The 21570-nt window shown below is 42.6% G+C and overlaps 1 protein-coding gene across 6 annotated transcripts in view; it reads right to left on the bottom strand.

Moving 5' to 3' along the window:
• Nucleotides 1-21139, bottom strand: part of NRP1 (neuropilin 1) — a 113303-nt gene extending 92164 nt beyond the window's left edge. For 4 of the 6 annotated variants that reach the window (XM_027686831.1, XM_027686828.1, XM_027686832.1 and 1 more), the window contains exons 1-3: nt 21026-21125; nt 20399-20860; nt 16977-17151 (exon numbers count right to left, since the gene is read on the bottom strand). In XM_027686831.1, coding sequence (XP_027542632.1) covers nt 16977-17151; nt 20399-20465 — 242 coding nt within the window. In that variant the 5' untranslated portion in view covers nt 20466-20860; nt 21026-21125. Of the gene's footprint in view, nt 1-16976; nt 17152-20398; nt 20861-21025 lie in introns of those variants that run through there. The other 2 variants (XM_027686829.1, XM_027686833.1) reach the window with 2 other exon arrangements.
• Nucleotides 21140-21570: the final 431 nt, after the last annotated feature.

Raw genomic sequence — 21570 nt, forward strand, 5'->3', positions numbered from 1 at the left:
CATGGAGGATGTCGGGCATTCCCAGAGGAGCACGTACTTTGCATGCATCAAAGGAAGCTGAAACCCAGGAGCTGGCCCACAGAGCATGTGTTCCTGCTGTTTGTAGCCTGCAAAGAGGCAATGAAGCACTCCCGGACAATTGAGGTACAGATGTGAGAGCTCTGGTTCATGAGAGAGGACTCCAGAATCAGTCTAGCAGCTACAGAAATGTTTACTGTCTGATTTATTACAAATTGGCTGTTGTTTGGCTGTTGCGTGTGATCAAAATGGGTCATCCTTGCCAAAGGAGGCAAATGCAATTCTGTCAAACAGCATCTAAGTGCTTCCTTTGCTAAGTGGAAACAATTGCTTCTCCTTACTTTGTGGACTCCTCTTGATATTTCCTTAGGTGGCACTGACACAGTTCACAGATCAAGCATACCAGGGCGGCTAATATTAAAGAAATAATTGGAATAAAATGTAGGAATGTTCCCCCTCCCAGTAAAATTTAAACTTCCACTACAAAGAAATATGCAATAATGTTACCATCTGTGTCACTTTTTTCAGGCCCTGTCCGAATTACAGCTAGAAGAGTGTTCCCATGCTGAAACACTGCATCATTATTAGCAATTACCAGTGTAGCTCCGTTATTAGCAATGGGATGTCTACAGCCAGTTTGCATCGGCTGTGCTGCTTTTATTTACTTTGGAGAAACAAAGGACATAAAATGTCTCTGCTGGACGCTGACATGGTGTGTACAAAGGCAGATGTCTGTTGCAATCTCGGGGGTGGACAGGGAGGAGGTGTCAGAGGGAACTGCTCAGCCACTGAAAGTTACTTTCATCAGTGTTTCCTTTGGCAAAGGCTGCTCAGAAAAATGCTAGGGGAAAGGTGGGAGGGAGGCGAAGAGAAGGGGGAAGGAGGGAGGCACAAAAAGCCGAAGATGAAAAGTATTTTTCTTACTATGGTCAGCTCGGAAGCTTTTTTGACAGATAATTGCTAATTATTTGAGAGAGATTGGCATTTTTCTGCAGGTAACTGTCTCTCATGCCTTAAAACCCTGTAGAGCTAGTCTGGAATAGCCTTTAACACCTACTTTAAAAAATCCTAAAGACCAGCAGACAGCAAATGGTCTATTTAACACCTGGGAAAAGTAGATACACTGCAAGGAAATATTAATCTCTTTTCAAAAACAGATGATTCAAGAGCGTATTTTTAGAGTGCCTTTTAACTTAGACACCAATTCAGTTTTCTGGTTACTCGGTCAGGGTACTTAATGGCTCCATCAAACATGGGACGATGCATGAGTGAAGTCCTCGGCTCAATGACTAGGGTATGAGATCTGCTCTGACGTCTGAGTGCACAGTTGTGACTGCTTCTCTTCAGAATTTGCCAAGAATGCACATTAAAAGAGGCTGCAGGGTAAAAAACTACAGCTGCCTGACAGACAGGCAGCAGCCTCATTTTACACAACTCTTGTCTGTACTCTGCTGAAATAAAAACAACAGGCTGATTCATAACTTCTAAATTATCCATGCAAGAAAAGTGGATTTTCCCCTGCTATAATGAGAGTATAGGAGCCTCCTTCCTCAGCACCATGCTGGGGAAACGGTCCACAATCTGCCCCCTTGCTGCAGTCGGACCAGACCACATGCACTAGAACAAGCCTTAACAACTCTCTTGTTAAGAGTTTTTTAATTGACTGTGCTTAATGTAGTCCTTAACAGAAAGCCTATCTTTCATATTTTTCTGTAGACCTCAGTCTTGGGCCCAGATACTTAGGGAGGGTTTGCCATGGTGGCTGTAGCCACAACCACATGCTCTTGCCATGGATGGATGCACAATGGTGACTCCCCTGGAAGGGTGGAAACTGTGAAACAGCTGCAGCCTTGGTGAGTTTTGGGCAAAACTTGCCTCCACCTGGAGCAAAGCTGGTTATTTTGGTCCTAAGTATTGCCTGCCCTGAGCCTTAATGCTGAGGTGGCTCATCTTCATGCTCTTTTCTGGCCTTAGCTGAGGGGGCAGACAATGACCCAGTGGGGCTCTGCAACCACCATGTAGGGACATGCTTGTGTCCCTAACCCTCAGCCCTCCTCCTGGGTGGGGTCAACCCTACATGGTACTTCCATGTATTTTAAAAGGAAAAACTTCTTTTCAATAAAAACATAAAATCTAAAATGTTAAAATTAATAAGCATAGCTGGTGACAAACCAGTATTTACTTGAGCAGAAAGGCTGAGACAGGCCACGAAATAAAGGTTCTGAAACATCATAACTGGATCTTCTTTGTTTTACATGGATTGCTTCATTTTAGCTTCTGTACTATATAAAATGCAATTTCTTTGATTAGTAAGTTGGTTGAGGTGATCTCCTGAGGTGCCTTCCAACACAAATGTTCCAATGATAGAGTAAAACAAACTTAGTACAGCTCGGTAAAATTTTATTTTCATAGAAAAAATTAAAAATCAAATTGAAAGGATGCTTCACAATTTTATCATCAAAAATTGAATGAAATTAATGCCAAGAATTGAACTGAATGCCTCCACTTTGCTTTCTGGGGGAAGAGAACTGGACAGTTGGAATTTAAAGCATTCTGTGATAATTGGCCTCAGAGTCAGACAATGGACTTTGCCTGATTTATATAGTAGATGTTTACAACAAAACTTCCTAATATCATTTAAACTAGCTTTTCCTACAAAAAAGATTTTTTTCTACAAAAGTCTTGGACTGGTAGCAATTGTTGCAACTGTGTTGCATTTTTCAGTGCAGTTCCCTCACAGTCAAAACCTGCCAATCATCTAAATAACACTTTTGCTGATGCTGAGATGGAACTCATCTGGAAAATTCTTGTAGTACTTTCCTGGCAAAAGCTATATAAGATCATACTTTACTAAAAAAGCATTTTCCCTCCAGGTTCTTTTGTGTCAATACAGCAAAAAAGGTGTTCCTTGGGATACAATAAATAAGCATGTGCATGCGCATATGTGCAGATGTGTGAGATTTCTCCAGCACAGAAACATACAGTTGAGGTTACAGCAGTGACAGTTACATTATAAACCCATTTTCACATTTGGAGCTTTCTGAGCTGTATTATTTTGTCACATAGGTTTACATTTAGCTCATAGGGGATATTTTTTTGAGGTTTCACAAAGTCTATTAATCCATTTTTGAGTTGCCAGAGGGTAAAGAAATGCTTTTCCCGCCTCTTAGATTCTTACAGCCCTGTTATGGCATTGATTTTTGCACAGAACTCTCTGCAGAGTTTAATAGCAATCAGCAGCCTGATGTGCCTTAATGACTTCCTCTGTGCTTTCAAAAAATGGCTAAACCTGACAAGTTGAAACTTTCCAAGGGCCCAGTACTCACTGAGTAATAGGTCCCAGGTCAATTTGGGATTATTATTGTAAAGTAATAACAGAAAAAAAGACATTAAAATTTCCTTCAGTTTATAAAAACGTTTCAAAAATTAGTTTTGTCCTCATAACAGCCCCTGAGTTTAGAGCTATGCGTCCACTTCTCAGCTTGTGCACATCAGACTAGACCCGCTGCAACTATTGTAACTGCAGCAGGGAAGGATCCAAACCATAAAGGAAATATAAAGTGGTCGGTTACAACTTCATTGACTTCACTAGAAACATGCAGACAAAAGAATCATATAGTTAGGTGCAGGATAGGTCCATTAATGTCAGTGTTAGCTACTTTGCCCTGTATTTTTTTTTGTATCCGAATGAGAACAGTCCCCTGAAAACATAAGCCTGCTCAACACATAAAAGAATGTGGCATAAGCAAGTTTTTCTGTGTCAGTCCACCTCGTTTATCTCCAGCAGGACTGCCAGAGGACAGCCATGGGACAGTGTAAGGACCATGGAGCAGCCAGTGTGATCTTTATCCCAACCATGCCAACAATTTGCAGATCAGGGTCTTCCTGAGACAAAAGTCATGTCCTTGTGTTTAATGGCATTTAATCAAATTACATCTCATTGGTATAAGCTTTGAAGCCAAGGAAATGTGTACCCTCCATAACAATAGGACTCCTAATGCTATTTTATGTGTTCTCAGAGAAAAGGATGAGGTTCTCAGGATGTGTTCTTGGGTTTTTCTGGGATGAATTTTGCTTTCTGGAAGTTTTGATCATACAGTGAAGAAACATAGCCATGCAGTGAAATCAATATAAATTAATACTTCCATTTCCTTTTGATTCTATTATTCTTCTGTAAGTCTATCCCTTGTGTGGGAATTTCAAGGCTATGACTGAGAACTGAAACAGCATCAGGAAGTTGGGACTTTAGCAAGAATCTAACACAATCTCTCATTATTTTTAGCATGAGTATCACGAAATTTGGTTGCAGATTTTACAGCATCAGCTGCTGATACCATGGTGTTGCCAAACTCCTCATTTAGGGCAGTGGAACTTTCTGGCTATTGTTATCACAGCGGAAATCCCCCAAAATATACTAGGTAAAAAATGAAACAGAAATCCATAGTAATTTTTTAGACATGGGGATTTTCAGAAAGTTTCACAATTTTTCAAGGCTTGACTTAGGATGTTCAAATCTTCGAGTTGGCAATATTGAGAAAAAAATTCCTGTGTCTTACTCAGGAGAGTGTGAATTTTCACATCAGCTACAGAGAGGAAATAGGTAAGGACCAGACATCAGGTGGAACAAACAAACCATAAACAAGCCTGAAATGTTCTGAAAGGAGGTTAAGAAACAAGGTAGATGACCTAGCACAGTACCTCACGCATTACATGTACTCTAACAACAGAAAATTGTTGTGTTTTTCATTTGGTTGCTTTTGGTTTTGTTTGGTTGGGATTATTTATTTATTTATTTATTTATTTCATTGTTGTTCCAGCAGTACAAACACATTTGAAAACTCATGGGCCTGTTTGCTCCTGTACATGAACTGTGTGCATTGGAGGGAAAGTAACATCCAAACTGAGAAAAATCCTGTGAGAGACACTGGCACTAGAAAAGTGCTCTTCAAAAAAGGGTTTTCTGAAGCCTAGTATATTTTTTTTCAGTCCAAGCAATACTGAGGCAAAATTTTGTCATTGACATGAAGGAAGCCAGAATTTCCCCCTATGAACAAGGATGGGGAATGTTCCCCCCACAGCAGACAGTACAGGTCCATATCTTTGTGTCATCTGCTTCCACCCAGTAACAGCTTTATAGAAGTAAGTTAAGAATGAATAACTTAACAGCTGCCCAAGGCAGCTCTAAAGTGCTGCTTTCCCTCGCTGCACATGAGAAGACAGCCATTAGTGTTGCTGCTGCTAGGTTCACTGCTCCTTGGGGGACTCTGCATTTGCAGAATGGCCTGGTTTTGTACTGACAATATGCACACATCTGAAATTGCTTGCGTTTGGATGCTGTTTGGTGCACAGTTTTGAGTTAGTGCCGTGTCTGTTATAGATTCTTCTCATCATGGATAATGTGTCTCTTGTGAGCGTGAGTCCTATTCTTTATTTTTGTTTGGATAACGCTACTCTCTGAAAGTAAAAAGATTGCCACATGCATTCTTATATAGCAGTATATTGTTAAAAAAAAATTAACAGCTAGAAGATGAACAATGCAAAACACTGACAAATAACTATTTTACTGCACTACATTTCCACCCAGCAGTCTCCAAGGATTTTGCAAACACTAATAACCACATCCTCACATATTTGAAAACCAGAGAAATATTATCCTCTTTAAGGAAATCGAGACACAAAGATGATGATTGACTGTCCCAAGATCAAGCAGCAGGAGAGAGTTAGCACTGTAAAGAGCCACAGTACCATAGCACCCAATCCTGTGTACTTCTTTAAAGCTGTTAGTGGAAAGAAAACTTTTGTACACATGACAGAATTACTTTATTCCACTGACTTTTAAGAAGCTCCTACCCATTCTGTATAAATATTAAAGTCCAGTCTTGCTGAACAGCAAAACTTTAACTGAACTTCACTCTGAGTTAACATGGGTTCAGCTACAATACTGGCCTTTCTTCTGAGAATTTCTAGGGAAATGTAGAAATGTAGAGTCAGCTCCTCATTCAGCTGATGTAAATCACTGCGGCTCCACTAATTTCAGTAGAATGATCTTTAAACAAATTAAGAATATGCCATATGAAAAACACCTTCCTTTCTCTACATATTTAAAATCAAAATTATCTGATATCTTTCAGATGAGAAAGAGCTGAAGCTGGGATGCAGAATGGAAGGATATATTTCATTTTCTATGCTGAGCATATGGGGCCATGCAAAAGTTACCTAGTAATCAGATGTTTATTTTCAGAGCCCTCAGAGTTTGATTTCAGAGCATCAGCTGATCTGCGGTTACATCTCTGAGCATGTTTTTACTTTGTAATTTCAAGGGTGGGGGGAGGAATAACTAAGAACCTTGCATGTCATATGGAAGATCACAGGGTGAGAATGTGCATACAGATAATTTCCATGGAGTAAGCGAGGTGCTTGAAGGTCACACCGCAGTAATTTATGTAGCTGCCTGGTAATTCAAGTTCAAAAAAAAGCCTTCCTGGAAAGCATAAGTTACAGCAGGCAGAGGAACTGCTTAGGTTAGACACTTCAGCTAAGGTTTTGTTCAAAGAATAAAAGCTGGGAGAAAATTGATGTGTCACTAAATCCCCCAATATGCACATCTATATATACGTCTATATTGCACTTTGCAACTTGCAATCAGTAAGGCAATCTAATTAATTTAGCTAATACAGTATCCAAAACCCTCTACTAGCATTTTTGAGTAGTTATGTCACAGAGAAGTAGGTCTATATATAAGTTTTTACAGCCACTATAGCTATTCTGGTTTAGAAAGCATTATAGATAGAGCAGTACACAGTCCTTTCCACAAACTGCTTATACTAGCAAGGCTTATTCTGCAAAAGTACTAACATAAGATCTTTATACTAGAATATATGTGTTCCCCAGTGTGTGCTGAATTGTTTTAACTATACACAAACAAAACCTTAATTGAAATCATTAAATTGGTACAAAAATCAGTGCATGAAGACTAGGCTTAGACGACAAAGACTCAAGTCTCAAGGAGTACACAGGTACAGTAATTAAAAAGTGTAAAATGTCCAAAGTATAAACGTAATAGCCAGTAGAAGGAGCCTAATTACCTGGGAAACGTGAGACTGGCTCTTGGAAGTAAGTTTTAAGTTTAGTTTGGGAGAGAGCTATTTGTGTGGGAAAGAATGAAGAGCACTGTTTTTTTGAATAATGACATACTATAATGAGAAGAATGAGAAGCAATTTGGGCACTATTAGCTACACTGTTCAACAGTAATAAGGAGCTTGAAAATTATGTCAGAGAAATGAGATAAAGATGACTATTATACTCTTGGAAGGCCATCATGTAGTATAGCTGTGGAGGATAAATGAAAATGGAAACCAGTGAGGAACATTATGATATGCTTATGGTATTTTGTGTTGAGCTGTTAGCAGGTGCCCCTCTACTGGCATCAGTGAGCTGTGTTCACTTGCTTCACAGCTCAATGTGGTCCTGTATCTATTTTATATACCTACAGTATATAGCCTATGTGCTATTAAAACTCATTGGAAAGATTTGAAATGCATTAGAATGTTAAACTATGTGGAGTGGTTAAAACGTGTACCTGATTTAACTGCTTGCCATCTGAAACACAAGGAGATGAACCTAAACCGTCTGCTTTAAATGCATGCAAAGAAGTTTTGGATTTAAGCCCAGATATGAATATACAAATAGATAAAGTTTATAGAACTGTGACACAAAGTCTCAGGGGTTTTCTGGGAATGTCAAAAAACACTCAGCAATCAGAACATATGCCTGCCATGCTAATACATCTTATGCCTCTGTCTCCAAAACAGATTATGGACATGGCTGTGAAACAGAAAAAAAAAGAGTTTTTATTTAAGAGCTACCTTTGCATATTTTTCTAGACTTAGCTAAAGCTACTCAAACGAAGCGACAGCCTAGGATTTCCTCTAAGAAGGGTTTTTAGCATGAGGGATGTAAGCCTCTCATTTTGCATCTGGCAAAGTGGTGTGATCGCTATGGAAATAGGCAGCATAGCCTACAGTTCTGCATGGTGATAAAGCTAAAGCTTTTCTAAATTGCTGATCTGCTTCCCTTGTTACAGATGAATACATCAGAAGAAAGTCGGTAGAAGTTGTCTGGTTTAATGACAGATTGGCACAAGATCCTACAATAAGGCAAACTTTGATTCTTACTCATGCACTTAGCAACTTGTCCTAGACCTTCACTATTAAGAGCTAAGAGCTGGAGAAGAACTGATAACCTATTTATGGTGATTTATGAATTGAGGAGACAAAAAAGTATGAAACTGACTCTTCCACTGTATTGTAAATTACTCTGCAAGCATCTGAAAACCACTGTTCTAAAAAGCAATTATTAATTTGTGTAGTGCCAGAAATGTATGTCCTAGCTATTAGTCCTGCACAAAGTGAGTCTGTTGTTTTAACTGACTTCAGCGTGACTGTTTATGTGAATGAGCAAAACTTTGGCTGTGAGGGAGCATTTCTCAGAGCTTGAGGCAGAATAATCACTCGGGTGTGAACAGACCTCTCTAGTTATCTCTAGGTTACCAACTTCCAATTTAATAAGGAGTGTTCAAAGGAAAAAAAAAAGAAAAAGAACTACCTGTATCTTCTTTTCAAAGATGAAAAGCAGCGGGATATGGCTCCAGCAAAGGGCTGAGCTGCAAGGTCAGTGCGTGCCCCTACTTGCAGTGGGGTGTTCCAATCCCTGTCCCACCCCACAGCTCTGACGGCTGTCTTCACATAGGGGCACAGAGCAGCCCACAGCATAAGTGTGCAATGGAACCCAAGCTGCTGGGAGTGTAAGGAAGGGATTAACCCAGGCTCTTGTTCAGTGTGAGGCTCAGCCCATCTGTATTTAGGGGAGACATGGGACATGTGGCCACTGCAACTCCACGTCAGCGTGGAAGGCAGCAGACAAACGCCAGTTTCTCCTGTATAACAGCTGGTTATTGTGCTTCTGGGATATGCATAGTTTCTTCTGGAGGAAATCATCACATTAAATTGGGTGTCTCTTCCACATATGGAGATATTTTCTCAATGCTCCTTTTGAGCCATCTAAATTCTTCATTTTATAGCATTACGTAAAATGCTTGTAATGATATTAACATGCAAGATGAGTCTAAATATGCACAATCCGTTCCTGTTTAAATATATTACTATAAAGCTCACACAGTTCTTAACCAGCTCTGTGGATCATAGAGTTTCACAGTATCTGATGTGTAAAAAACAATCAGAAATTTGATTTTTGAGGTTACATTTTTAAAAACCTTTGATATTGCCCATGAAAATCAATTTCCTCCATGGAAGTTTAGGACTTAGGAAGGGGGTTATTCTCACATTTTTGTGAATTCCTACAGAAAAGCAAATGACCTATGCTCCCAGAAAGTTGGCAGGTGACTTATTAAACTTCTCTCAAATCTCCTTCAGGAAGTTCATTAAAAGTCTATTTGGAAATGGCCAGGTGCTTGCTTCCCACAGTGCAAGAGGGAAATCTGTCACCCTGTTTAAAAAATTGTTTGGTTACTCAGGATAAAGAAATAATCATTATACCAAGCTGTGTGGTTTTATGATGGAAAACTGTGGCTTGGTGAGAAAAGTGCCAAGGTCAATGCAATGAAAGACCCACAGTGAACTCAGACATGGTTTCAGAAAGCAGTGGTGGACAGAAGCCAGGAGAACAAAGTCTTTCCCGTGGTTCACTTGAAAACAATTTTTAAGATTCTGGATAAAAATAGCTCTCTAGCTTGAGAGAGTTTTTAGCTTGAAAATATATCATTAGAGAAGATTTTTTTACGTTTTGTGAGGATTGGTAAGGCTGACAAAATTACCTTGTTTGACACTGGATCCTGACCTAAATACTATGGCCAAGTCAACTAACAGGAAAATAGCAGGGCTAAGCCTTTTTCATTCTTTATTCTGCCAAACCACTGCCTCTTGCAATCAGGATTGATTACAAACACCCAATTAAGAGGCATTTGGAACATGATCTGAACACTAATCCTGTCTCTTTTTCTCTTTATACCTAATTATCAGCCTTAAGATGGATATTAGCACTTTAATTAGTAGATTTACTTTAGGAACTTCTACATAAACTAAGAAATCTATAACAGAGACACAAATACACGTGTATAGGCACAGTCCTAAAAAGGTGCATGTAACCTATATACCTATATCTAAGTAGTCCTGTGTGATTTTTAAGCATAGACATATACATGTGAGTGCATGTATATCCAATTTTCAAATATAATTTCATTCTTTGGAAATGAAGAAAGAAAGAAATTGAATTTCATTTTGCATCAGCTGTATAAAAATATATCATAATTATCAAATTATGATCCAATGTTATAGCTTGCAATAAGCTATAATTAAGAAACTAATTTTCGGAGACACATAGGTTTTGTTTCAATTAGATTAGCACAGGAGAGGAGGGTGTAGAGAAGAGCAGTGTGGGGTTGACTGAAAACATATTGTGAGTTTCATGGGGCTAATGCCAATGTCTCTGGGTTTCAATTTAGAAAGGATTCAGACCTCTGTTCTGAGTTTGTTTATCTCTGTCCACAGAAAGGATGAAGGATTAGGCTTAAGGGAATCCATATTTGACCCTCAAATTTTTCCTGTCTGAAGGGCATCTGGTTGTAGTGCATCTAGACAGAATTCTCCTCACAGTTCACTTAACTGTCCAGATTAATAGAAACACCTGCATGTGACTGGTTTTACAGTTTTAGTGTGCCACTGTAAAGAGACCCAAGTCAAGGTTTCACTGTGCCACGGAATGCACCCATACAGATAGACTGCAACACCGGGCTCTGCATCCAACACCTCCGCCCTACACAGAGGCCAGAACAAACTCTCTAGCTATGATCAGGCAGTTTGGTCCTGGATTTCCTAATACCTTTTCCTGAGGAAACTCAAGCTCAAACCACTACTCTTAAAGAAGGAATTATTAAACGGTTTGACAATAGAGACTTTTACAAGAGTTAACTGCTTGGATAAACAACAAAGGAATCTTTTTATTATACTGTATAATCAGAAAAACAATATAATTTTCAACTCGTTTCAACTCTTATTTAGTCTCTAAAGCACAATAAAATAACAGCATTATCTTTAGATGCTTGCATCTGATACTTGTGTGCAAATACATGCTGAATCTTGTAGCAAAGAGAACATTGTATATATTTTCATAATCCAGAATCTTTAAGTTAAGGAGAAGATTTTGGAGCAGAACAAGTGTTTTCTGCTTCCCTGATCCTGCTCAGGCTCTGCGTTAATTCCTTTCCTTGGCACAGCTTACTGCAGCCTTACAGAGGGTACCAAAACAGCAGTGGTCACCAGCAGGGCTGTCTGGGTCTAGCAGCATGCTCCCTGAGAAAGCATTTTGTGTGCTTTATATAAAGCACAGAAATTCCTTCAAAGTGTGCCCAGAAACATGAGATACCACATGGTTCCCAAATCCACTGCAACAACTCATCCCAGACTACACCAAAACCACTTGTTTCTTGGTTTAAGGACAGAATGAAGCATGGTCCCCTTCATTCCCTTAGTACTTCCAAATAACCTCTCAGTCACCCCCAAACAGCTTTTGAGGGACAGATTTTTGAGGGAGGCAAAGGGGTGGAGATGTTGCCCCTTTGGCCCAGGTACGACCTTCCCAGGGTGTCGGTGCCCACGTCCCCCTCATGGCTCCGACAGAGATGCCTCTGCCCACCTGTGCCTGGGCAGCAGTGTCTGTGGTGGGGTGGCTCCAGAGGTGTGGGCTGGGTGGTTTAGTTAATCCAGATCAGAGCAAGCAGGGGCATTCCCACCTCTCTTAGGTACCTCATCCTGCTGAAATACACTAAAAGCCCCGTGCTGATGCTCAGGGGAGCAGGGCCAGGCCACTAAACCCGTATTTCTGTTGGGAAGCTCAGAGGCCTTGGCTCCTTCAGACCTCTCTAGTCAACCGTGGGCAAACACCATCTCTGCCTCCCACAGACCTGAACAACTCTGCTCCTATGACAGCCCAGCCCTTATCCTGCGTTGTCACCTGCAGGCACCTCTCTGCCTGCCGAACTCAACAGCAGCAGAGAGAGAAGGAATTAGGAAGCACTGACTGACATTTGCCATCCAAACAACTGATACAGGCACAAACCATCCTACAGGGCCTGTGCTGCACCCTTCTCCACAGCCTTCAAGAATCATGGGAGACAGTTCTGTGGAAGCAAAGGGCAAAGTTCCCACTGCTTCCAAGGGCAATGGGGTTGCACTAGGCCCAGACCTCCCATAATGCCCAAGATGTCCTTGGTGCTGTTTGTGGGAGCAGTTCAGGACTGGGCAGGCTCCAGATGCACATCTGGGCAGTCAGGAAGCAGCTATTGCTGCTGATATATTCTGACGGCAGAACCTTTTGGATAGGCAAGTCCCAGCAGTGTCCTTTATGGGTGGTTCTCCAGACGGGCAGCAAGGACATGTGCACTCATACTCCCATCAGCTCAACCCAAAGGGCTCGAACCACCCCTGCACAAAAGGAACGAACGAGAGGCACAAAGTCCGCACAAAGCTGTGCGGAAGGATAAGAACCAGGATTTAGACAAAAGCAAATGAAAGCTTAAACTTTGCAGGAACTAAAGAAGGGCTGAGCCGTGACTTAGCTCGCTTCTGTTTATTTTACCAGCTTCAGTTTGTTATACCTACAGATTTGCAGCATAAATCCATTGACATTATTTAGAAATAAAATGGATGGATGAATTTCTGACATCATTAAGGTCTGTGGGAGTTCCATGGGGCTACAGTTTCACCCTGTAGGATACCTATGCCTTCTTCCTTACTTAAGGATCTGGAGGAGTCATTTTCTTCTATATAAACAAACAGGTATTTTTTGCTCTGTATTCTGTAACTGACTGTAATTTCTATACAGCTCTAATCTCATCACTCTAACTAATCCCTGGTAAATGCAATATAAAGAATAATTATCTATGACATCTTTCCTTCTACAATGTGAAGGTTTCCAAAATGGGAAATTTTTCCATTCTGAGTGATTTGACAGCATTGTGTATATAATCCATAAGTGTTAAGTGAGGACAATATTTATTCTCTACCTCTGTAAATGATGGCCAATAAAACAATAGTGCCATGTGGCATATCTATGAAAACCTTGTAAAGCAATACAGTCAAGTCTGGCAACAAAGTCAATAATTTGTCAGTAAGGAAACCACTATTGGGCTTTCTCTACCAAACCCTCCACCTTTCTTAAGCCCTTTTCTTCTGAAGCTTCACATTCATTTTCTTAATGTTTTTAACCTAGTGTCTGTGAAATTTTTATTGCTCCCTAGATAATGACATCTGATCTGAATGTAACCACACACCTCTTTGCTCAGCAACATTTGTCACAAACCATTATAAATTATCATGCTGATAGTGTGCATTGCTGGGAAACCGGAAAAGTTCCATAAATTCAAAGTACTGTATCAGTGACATTCTTGTTTATTATCTAGGTATAAAGTTTTACTAGATTCAAGATGGCTACATTTACACAGTAGGATATTTCAGCAACACGAGACTTGTACAGCTTGCACTAAGTGCTGAAAAGCATTTACCACATGCAACAAACACTGGAGCATTTTAACTAATATGTGGCCATATGTTTTGTCTCTTCTATTCATTTTAACCATGTTCCTGACTTCAAAAATGCAGGGTTATTATTTGGGTTCACTTGAGAAAAGGCAAAATGGCAAACCAAAACTAGTTTTCTCTTAAAGTACAACCATAATTTCTGTGTCTTGGCCTCCACAAGAGGAGGCATAACACTCATTAGAGTTAAAAGTTAAAAAGAGACTGTGTATTTTTTCATTATATGTCCTTGATAACAATCTATGGTTGACATATTTGTATACTTCCTGTCAAAACCCAGTATTTCCATTAAGCTGGTACAGTAGTTCTGTCTAAAAGATTTTTTATTAGATGAACCTAGCTTGTGTGAACATATTTTTAATTATTTGCGTATCTTTATTCTTCAAAACTGTGAAAGTTCAGTCCTTTGGAATGCCTCCAAAGAAACAGGAATTTTCACCATGTTTACTTGAAATTTAAACCAACTCAAATGGTTCTGATTGTCAGAAAAACATACATATATGAATTTTATTAGCAGTCATTTGAGAAATGCTTATTCATTAAAGCATGGCATAATAAGTAGGTAAATCAAGGGCATATTTTTAAATTAATTCCAAATCTTAATATACAAAGAGACTAACTGGGAACAGCTTCAGTACAGCTAATGTTTAAATGTGCTGCTTTTGACTCTCCTCAGAGAATCAACCTTTCACCAGTTTTACATTTCAATATATCTAGCCCTCTGTATAGAGTAATATTTTTAAAAGTTAGATAAGGCCCCTTGATTTTCTTGTTGGCACTATGGAACAAGAAGATAACCTTTCCAAAGTCAGATTGTTTCCCTTCCTGGGCTCAGGGGGTCCCTGTTAAAGTTGTTTTCAATGCTAACTAAGGTCCAAGACGCAATGAACAGCATTATAAAGAGAATTTTGGGAGCTAGGCCAGCAAGCTAATCTTCTCTAGTCTACTCTAATTGTATGGGACATTTTTTGTTCCCAGACACGAATTCCCTTATCTCTCATTTTCTATCTGCATTTCATACTTAAGTGTTTATTAATTTCCAGTGCTAAACTTTTCAATAAACTAGAGTGTAACCTAAATTACACATTTCTAGATTGCAGACTGAGTTTCTAATAAACTAAGCATATCAGGAAAACAAAGTGTACTTAGCCTCAAAACCAAAAAATCCTGTGATAAGTTTATTGCTTTAATCTCCTGTTTTATCCTATATTTGGTACAAGGAATGTGAATTTTGTAAGTAGATGCTGAAATTTCAGACCACGTATATTGCTGACAAATTTCTGTTGCTGAAATAATTTTCTGTTATTCTGGTCCTAAGCTTCTTTTTTGCACAAATACAATCCCCCTTAAGTTAAAAAGAACAATTTTCAATGTGAGTGAAGTAGCAGCTGAGTAATTTAGCATAGCCTAGAAAATCAGCATTTCAACACAGACAAAATAACGGTAAAGTCATCACCATCGCATACTGCAAAGACAATGCAAACAACCCTGTGTAGAGACTTCCTTCCACTCACTACCATCTCATTACTGCACTGGGCTCCGTTTCAGAGGAAGAAATAATGCAGGGGGGAGAGTGGACAATGAACATTGAGAAGGAAGCAACAGAGGGAGGGAGTCAATCCTTTCCCTGGACCCAGTTCAGCTCAGTCTAACACTGTTTAGCACAACACTATGCCACAAAGATTACTTGTTCTTCAAATAATTGTATGCTGTACACCATTTTACTGCTGCCAAAGCCCATGTTGGTTTTACAGAGTTGGAAAAACATGCATTCTACAAAGAGAGAAAAAGGATTTGACACTGAAATATGCTTCATTTAATTTTCCAGTTTCTATCTAAGAGACAAAGAGTGACAAACATTTTAAAGAATTAGCAGTGTCCCACAGAATGAAAGCAAAACCTGTATCAAGAAGACACAGGGAAGTGAATCACTACCCGAGTACAAGGCATTAAAAATTAAAGAATGGGAAGTCAGCATGTGAACATATGGTGTGAATACGAGCTGCAGCTCCAACGCCACAGCAAAACCTCATTTTAACGAAGAGTCAGTTTAGTTTTATGAGCACAGGGTTTTCCTGCATTATCACTCAACTATGGTAGTGAAATGTGGCTGTATAAGTGGTTATAAAAAAAAACAACAAAAAAGCAACTAAGCACCACACTGCATCATTAAAGAACTTCATTTTAAGAGAAAACAGTAATTGTGATCTAAGTAATCAATTTATTAAATAATAGGAACAAAGATGTGTATGGTAAAAATTAAGTGCTTGAGTGCAGTTGCTCTCTTTCTCTAAATCCAACACTCTAATCTCATGGTCTGTTACAACCACTCCTGATGAGCCACATAATTTTATGGGACCACTCCCACATAATTTTATGGGACCAAATCCTGCAAAATCCTGAATATGCCCAAGAAATGGCAAACACCACTGGCTATTGAGTTTAATCTTTCTGACATGCAGAGAAAATCTTCACTAGTAGCATTAATGAATAGCAACTCTATTGCAGTTATCAGAAGAGAATGAAAAAAATATGATACTCAAGGAATATTTAAATAATGAATCACTAAAATATTTTCTTCATGAAATAAGCAGGCTGAATTTAGAGAGCATATTGAAGAGGGGAATGATTTGACCATGTGTTGCCTTGGGCAAACCATGCAGTTTACAGATTTGGGGGAAAGTGGAGAACAGCTTCTGGGCGGTTCTGATTCCCCTTCTCACTTTTGGAACAGACAGTCAAAGGGAATGCAAGGACAAGGGAGCAAAGGCAGCCTCAGCTCCCCCCTTCTTCTTCTCAGGGTGCTACTGGAGAGCAGGAGGAGAGGAAAGAAGAGCTCCAGGCCATAAATCAGCAGCAAAGGCAGAAAGGGGGAAATATGACTATCAGTCCTCCAGTCCACTGCCCCTTAAAACCTGAGAGCAAATGCCAGACTAACCCTACGTTAAGAGGATTTGGCAATTTATAAATGGCCTGCCTCTGCCATGGGCCGTTCGTAGCTGTGGGGGCACAAAAGGAAAAGGAACTACTTTTCCAAACTCCAGAGACTTACTCACAAAAGCAAGCAGGACAACAAACGGTGCCTCACCCCGACCGCACCCCCATACCGCGCATCACCACCGACCGCCACCAGCTCGCAGCCCATCGGGCGGGCGCAGCTCAAACGCACTGGGAAAGCTATAAAGATCTTTTTAACACCTCCACACCTCCCCCTCTTCCCGAAGGACGCTTCTCGGAGCGCCTGCGGCCGCAGCCCGACCCCGGGACTGGGATCCCCACGGGCGGGCGCGGGCGGGCGGCGCGGCCCCGGGCGGCCGGCAGGTGGAGCCCTGGCGCTCCGCACTCACTTGCAGTCGCGGTCCTCCAGGTCGAAGTGCGGGTTGAAGTTGATCATGATGCGCTGGTACGGCTCCGGCGCCTGGATCAGCCACTCGCACTTCTGGCTCGGGTGGTAGGACTGCGGGTAGCCGGGAGACGTGAGGTACCCGGGGCTTAGAATTTTGATCGTGTCGCCGCACTTATCTGCGAGGGGGAAGCAAACAGATGGGCTTGGTCTCAGTGCCCCCCACAAGCACCCACACGCCAAGCAGACCGGCCGGCTGCCGTGGGAATGCTGCGGGGCCGCAGCCTTCTATAGGCAAAATTATGCTGCATCCTTACACCTTTAAAGACATCTCTGCTATGTTGTACCGAAAGGAAGAGGCCTCCTTCTCCAACCCCATCCTTAAGGCAGCATGTAGTAGAAGATACCCCATTTCTAAACAGTAAGGATACCGTTTTAAAAAGCCCTTCTCTCCAACAGTGCCCTTCACAGTGTTAAAACCCTGCACCCTTCACAATAGCGTTAATGTTGGCTCAGAATAGTACATAGGACACAATTAACTCTAAAAAGTATAATCTTCTTAAGTATGAAGTTTAAAGAAAAGCTGAGAGGAGGTGTAAAGGGATGCCGTTTGACCCCTTGCCCAGCTGTGGGATAAGCCTGGTCTGTGTCACTGACCACTGGGATTGTCTTGGTGGATCCAAGCTCATTCGCAGCAGACCCTGCCTTTGTTTTATCAGTCCATAAATCTAGACAGGTTGAAACTATCTGTGCTCTTCAAACCCAGAGTAGCAGAGAACAAAGTAGCTCTAGTGAAGCAGAAATCATCCACTATTTATTCTTTCAAGGAAGTTTGTTCATGCTTGGAGACTGCATCAAAGTAATGGAGCAGAACAACATCCCTTCCTCTCCCTTCCATTCCTTCCTCCCCCCCCAAAAAAACCCAAAGATTATTTCTAATAGGAAAACAGTTGCAAAAGTTTCAAGAATCACCAACTGTGACTGAAGTGTGGTGTGCTGCATGTTGCTCCTCTGGTCAGCATTGTAAGGGTTTCATTTTAAGGTTTATAGAAAAAATAAAAAGGGGCAAGAAATCCAACCTACACAGTCACTCACTCCACTGTCCAGTGCAGGTTTGTGTTATCACTTTTTTAATACTATGGATTTCTTTCAATAGACCTTCAGGTAAGAAGAATATTTTCCACACACTGATTTTAATTTGGAGCAATAAAACATGACAGTAAACTATGGACGAGAAGAATGTCCTCACTGAAAAGCAAGACTATATATCACTACATCCCAATAGTGGTATATACAGGCTGCAGTGCTCTATCTAATACATTCCCTGTGAAAGCAAAATGGCAATCCTTGCTCTCAGCATGGATTTATAAATGTACAGGATTTTATTGTAGGAAAAACAGGTCAAATGGAAATGAATGAGAAAGCGCACATCAAAAATGCATAAAGCAATACTCTTTATAGAAATTATTTGCCATAAATTAGAAGAGAAGGGGATGATACATACTCAGCTATATGGTCAAAACCCAGATACTCCTAAGCATGTTGCTGGGAAAGGCTATCTTATTATATTTCCGCTGTGCCTTTGCAAAACAGGCTGTTTTCCTCTGACCAGAACAAAAGGAACTGCAGCTCAAAGCTCAAAAGCTGTCACTGGTGATCTTGCTAATCCGCTGTCTGGGGCTCTCAGGGAATCTTGCCTTTTCCTCCCTGTGTAAGCACACTCGGAAAGTGATCCTGTCTCATTAAGCCCAGTCCAGCCCTGCAAACAACATGGCAGAGTCTGGCATCTGTTAAATGCCTGAAATAAAGCAGTGCTGCTTCTAGTCACTTGACAGAGTCACTTCAGAGGACGCTGAGGTGGACTCACTACCACCAGGGCTCCTTAATCTGCGATTTCTGGGAAAGTGACAGTGTAATAAGATAATGCGGTCTGCTAGACTCCCTGGCTCTGTGCAATCTCTCTCACACTTGATTAAGAAGAACAGTTTCTAATGACTTTGGACCATTAGTTCCAAATAAGGTTAACGAATTAATTTAGTGGACACTAATACTGCATGTAGGTGAAGGTGGCATAAGTAGGTCTGGTAGGTTATAGGGGAGGTTAATAGCCTTGGTGACTCCAACAGGACCACCACATCAACCACTCATAGTGGAGGCTTCTGCCCAGCAACTGGCTCTACTCCCCTTCTTTTAATAAGGAGAAATGATCAACAAAAGCATGGGGTGGCCCTCTCCCACTCCTCAGAGGTACAGGACTAGCAACAATATGGTTTTTTGTGGAAGGCAGCTGCTCACACCCCTCACCTGGGCTGGGAGGATGAGCAAAGTGCACCTCTCAGAGTATCCCCACGCCAGGCTTGGTGCACGCCTGTAGCACCTTTGCTCCTGTGCCACAGCACTGGAAGAGGCAGCTCGTCCTGATTAAATTAAGCAGCCTCTTCAAAACATATTGGGAAAGAGATTAACTTCCATCATAAAACATGCGATTTTAATACTCTTTCTTGCTTGACACTCCTCTTGTGGTCCCTTATTAAAACAATATACCAGTATAAGCGGAGGGCGCTCTCTTCTTTTAATTACTTAGATTGAAAACCAAGTCAGGCAAAAGTAAATATTTGATAATTAGTTAATAATAATTGCTCAGGATTTGCCGGGAAAGGAAGACTCGCACGAGCTGTTTCATGTGCAAGAGCTAAACGTCAAGCAGTCCCACAATTAGACCATCCTTAAAAACGCATCATGCAGTGAAATATTCACAGTGCCCAGGCATTGTTCGGGAAAGGAGGAGCATGCTGCTTTTAATTAGTTGTGTTTTCAAGGGCTGCTTGACAGTAAGCTAGCTACATCACTCATTTGTTATGGGATTTCTTCTCTTGGAAGGGAGTCGTGAGCCTTCGCAGAGGAACTCAGCTCCTCTCTTGGCACAGTGCAAGTTGCACGTAAGCTGCAGACTTGGGAAAGGGGTACTCTAGAGAGCTCTCCATGTGAAGACTACTTGCAGGTACACACACAGCTAGTAAGAGGCATGATCTAAAACTTTACGCTTTGAAAATAGAAAGGTCGGGGGGGAGGGCAGAGAAAGCCTTCCCTTTACAGTGTTCATTATCTTTCAGATATCGAAAGGAGAGACATTTAATTGCCTGTGGGACGGAACATTATTAAGATAATTGGCCGTCCTGATCCAACGAGAATGAGCAGTCTGCTTCCTACAACAGCCCCAAACAACAGAAAATGAAATCGGAAGGCAATGCCAGGGTGGGCGATCCTTCGGCGAGGACTCTGCCGCATCCCTCCTCCGGCAGAAAGTTCCCCCCACGTTGGTGCCGGCTCACGTCGGTGCCGGTCCCGCGGCCCCCCGCGTCCCACCGCCCACTCCCGCGCCCACAGCCGCCCAAGCTGAGACCCGACGTCCCACGTTACACTCACCGCTCCGCAGAGCCCTGGCGAGGGTGAAGGTGAGGGCTGCACAGTGCAGGAGAAGTCCCCAATCCATTTTCCCTTCAGGGGAAAGGAGGAAAAAAATAAAAAATGCCCTCCACGCACAACTCTTCCTTAAATCCTGCAGCCGGAGTGAGGAGCAGAAAGCACGGTCCGCAAAGGCAGTCCCGGGGGCAGAGGGAGGCTGGCTTCTCTCTGTGCCTCAAGCTGCCCGCATCCTGTCATTTAGCTCCGGCTCCCTCTCCCTTTCCCCACACTTGTTCTTTCTCCAGGCGCCGCTGCCTCTGCCATTCCCAGCGAGACTAGAAAGCCAAATGAAAACGAGGGGAAAAAAAATAACAAAAACAAAACCCAACAAACACACAAACAAGACAGACAAAAATCCTGGCTGTTGCCGGCACCTCGGGAGCGCTCTGCCGGGCGGGCTCCGGGAGACGGGGCGGGGGTGCTCTGCGGAGGGGAGATAAGGAAGGGAAAGCGGCCGTGAGCGGGGAGCAGCCGGGCGCTGGAGTTTGGCAAACTGCGTCCCCGCCGCCTGCCCCGCTCTCCCGCGGGGCCGGAGCCCCGGGGCGGCGGTGCCGGCGGTGCCAGCGGTGCCCGGCGCCCCGCACTCACCTGCCCCGGCGGGGACGAGCGAGCGCTGCCGCCGCAGGGACTCCCGGCCGGCCTGGGAAAGGGGAAGCGCCCGGGCGGCTCCTGCTCGCAGCCTGAGGAAGAGGAGCGCAACTCAGCGGCAATAAGAGAGGCCGAGGAGCCGCCGTCTCCCAAGCCCCAGTCCCCTCCCCCTCCCCGCCCTCCTCCTTCTCCTCCTCCTCCTCAGCCCCCCAAGACATCGGCAGCGCAGAAGAACGAACAAACAAACACGGCGAGCCCCAGCTCTGACACTCAGCCGAGGCGTGGTCTGGCGAGCGGGAACGCGAGGGGAGAGGGGGGATCGAGAGGCGGCGTCCCCCGGCACGGCAGGTAGAGCCGATCCGGGCGGAGGCACCACCTGCGCCCGCCGCCCCGCGGGCTCCTGCGCGGCCCTGCCCTGCCGTGTCCTGCCGTGTCCTGCCGTGTCCTGCCGTGTCCTGCCGTGCCCCGCCGTGCCCCGGCCCCACGCACACACACACACGCACCCCCGCCCACGTCCCGGCTCGCTCTCCGCAGGGTGCCCCGCA

The sequence above is a fragment of the Neopelma chrysocephalum genome, unplaced genomic scaffold, assembly GCF_003984885.1.
Source record: "Neopelma chrysocephalum unplaced genomic scaffold, ASM398488v2 Primary Assembly neopelma1_72, whole genome shotgun sequence".
NCBI classification, from domain to species: domain Eukaryota; kingdom Metazoa; phylum Chordata; class Aves; order Passeriformes; family Pipridae; genus Neopelma; species Neopelma chrysocephalum.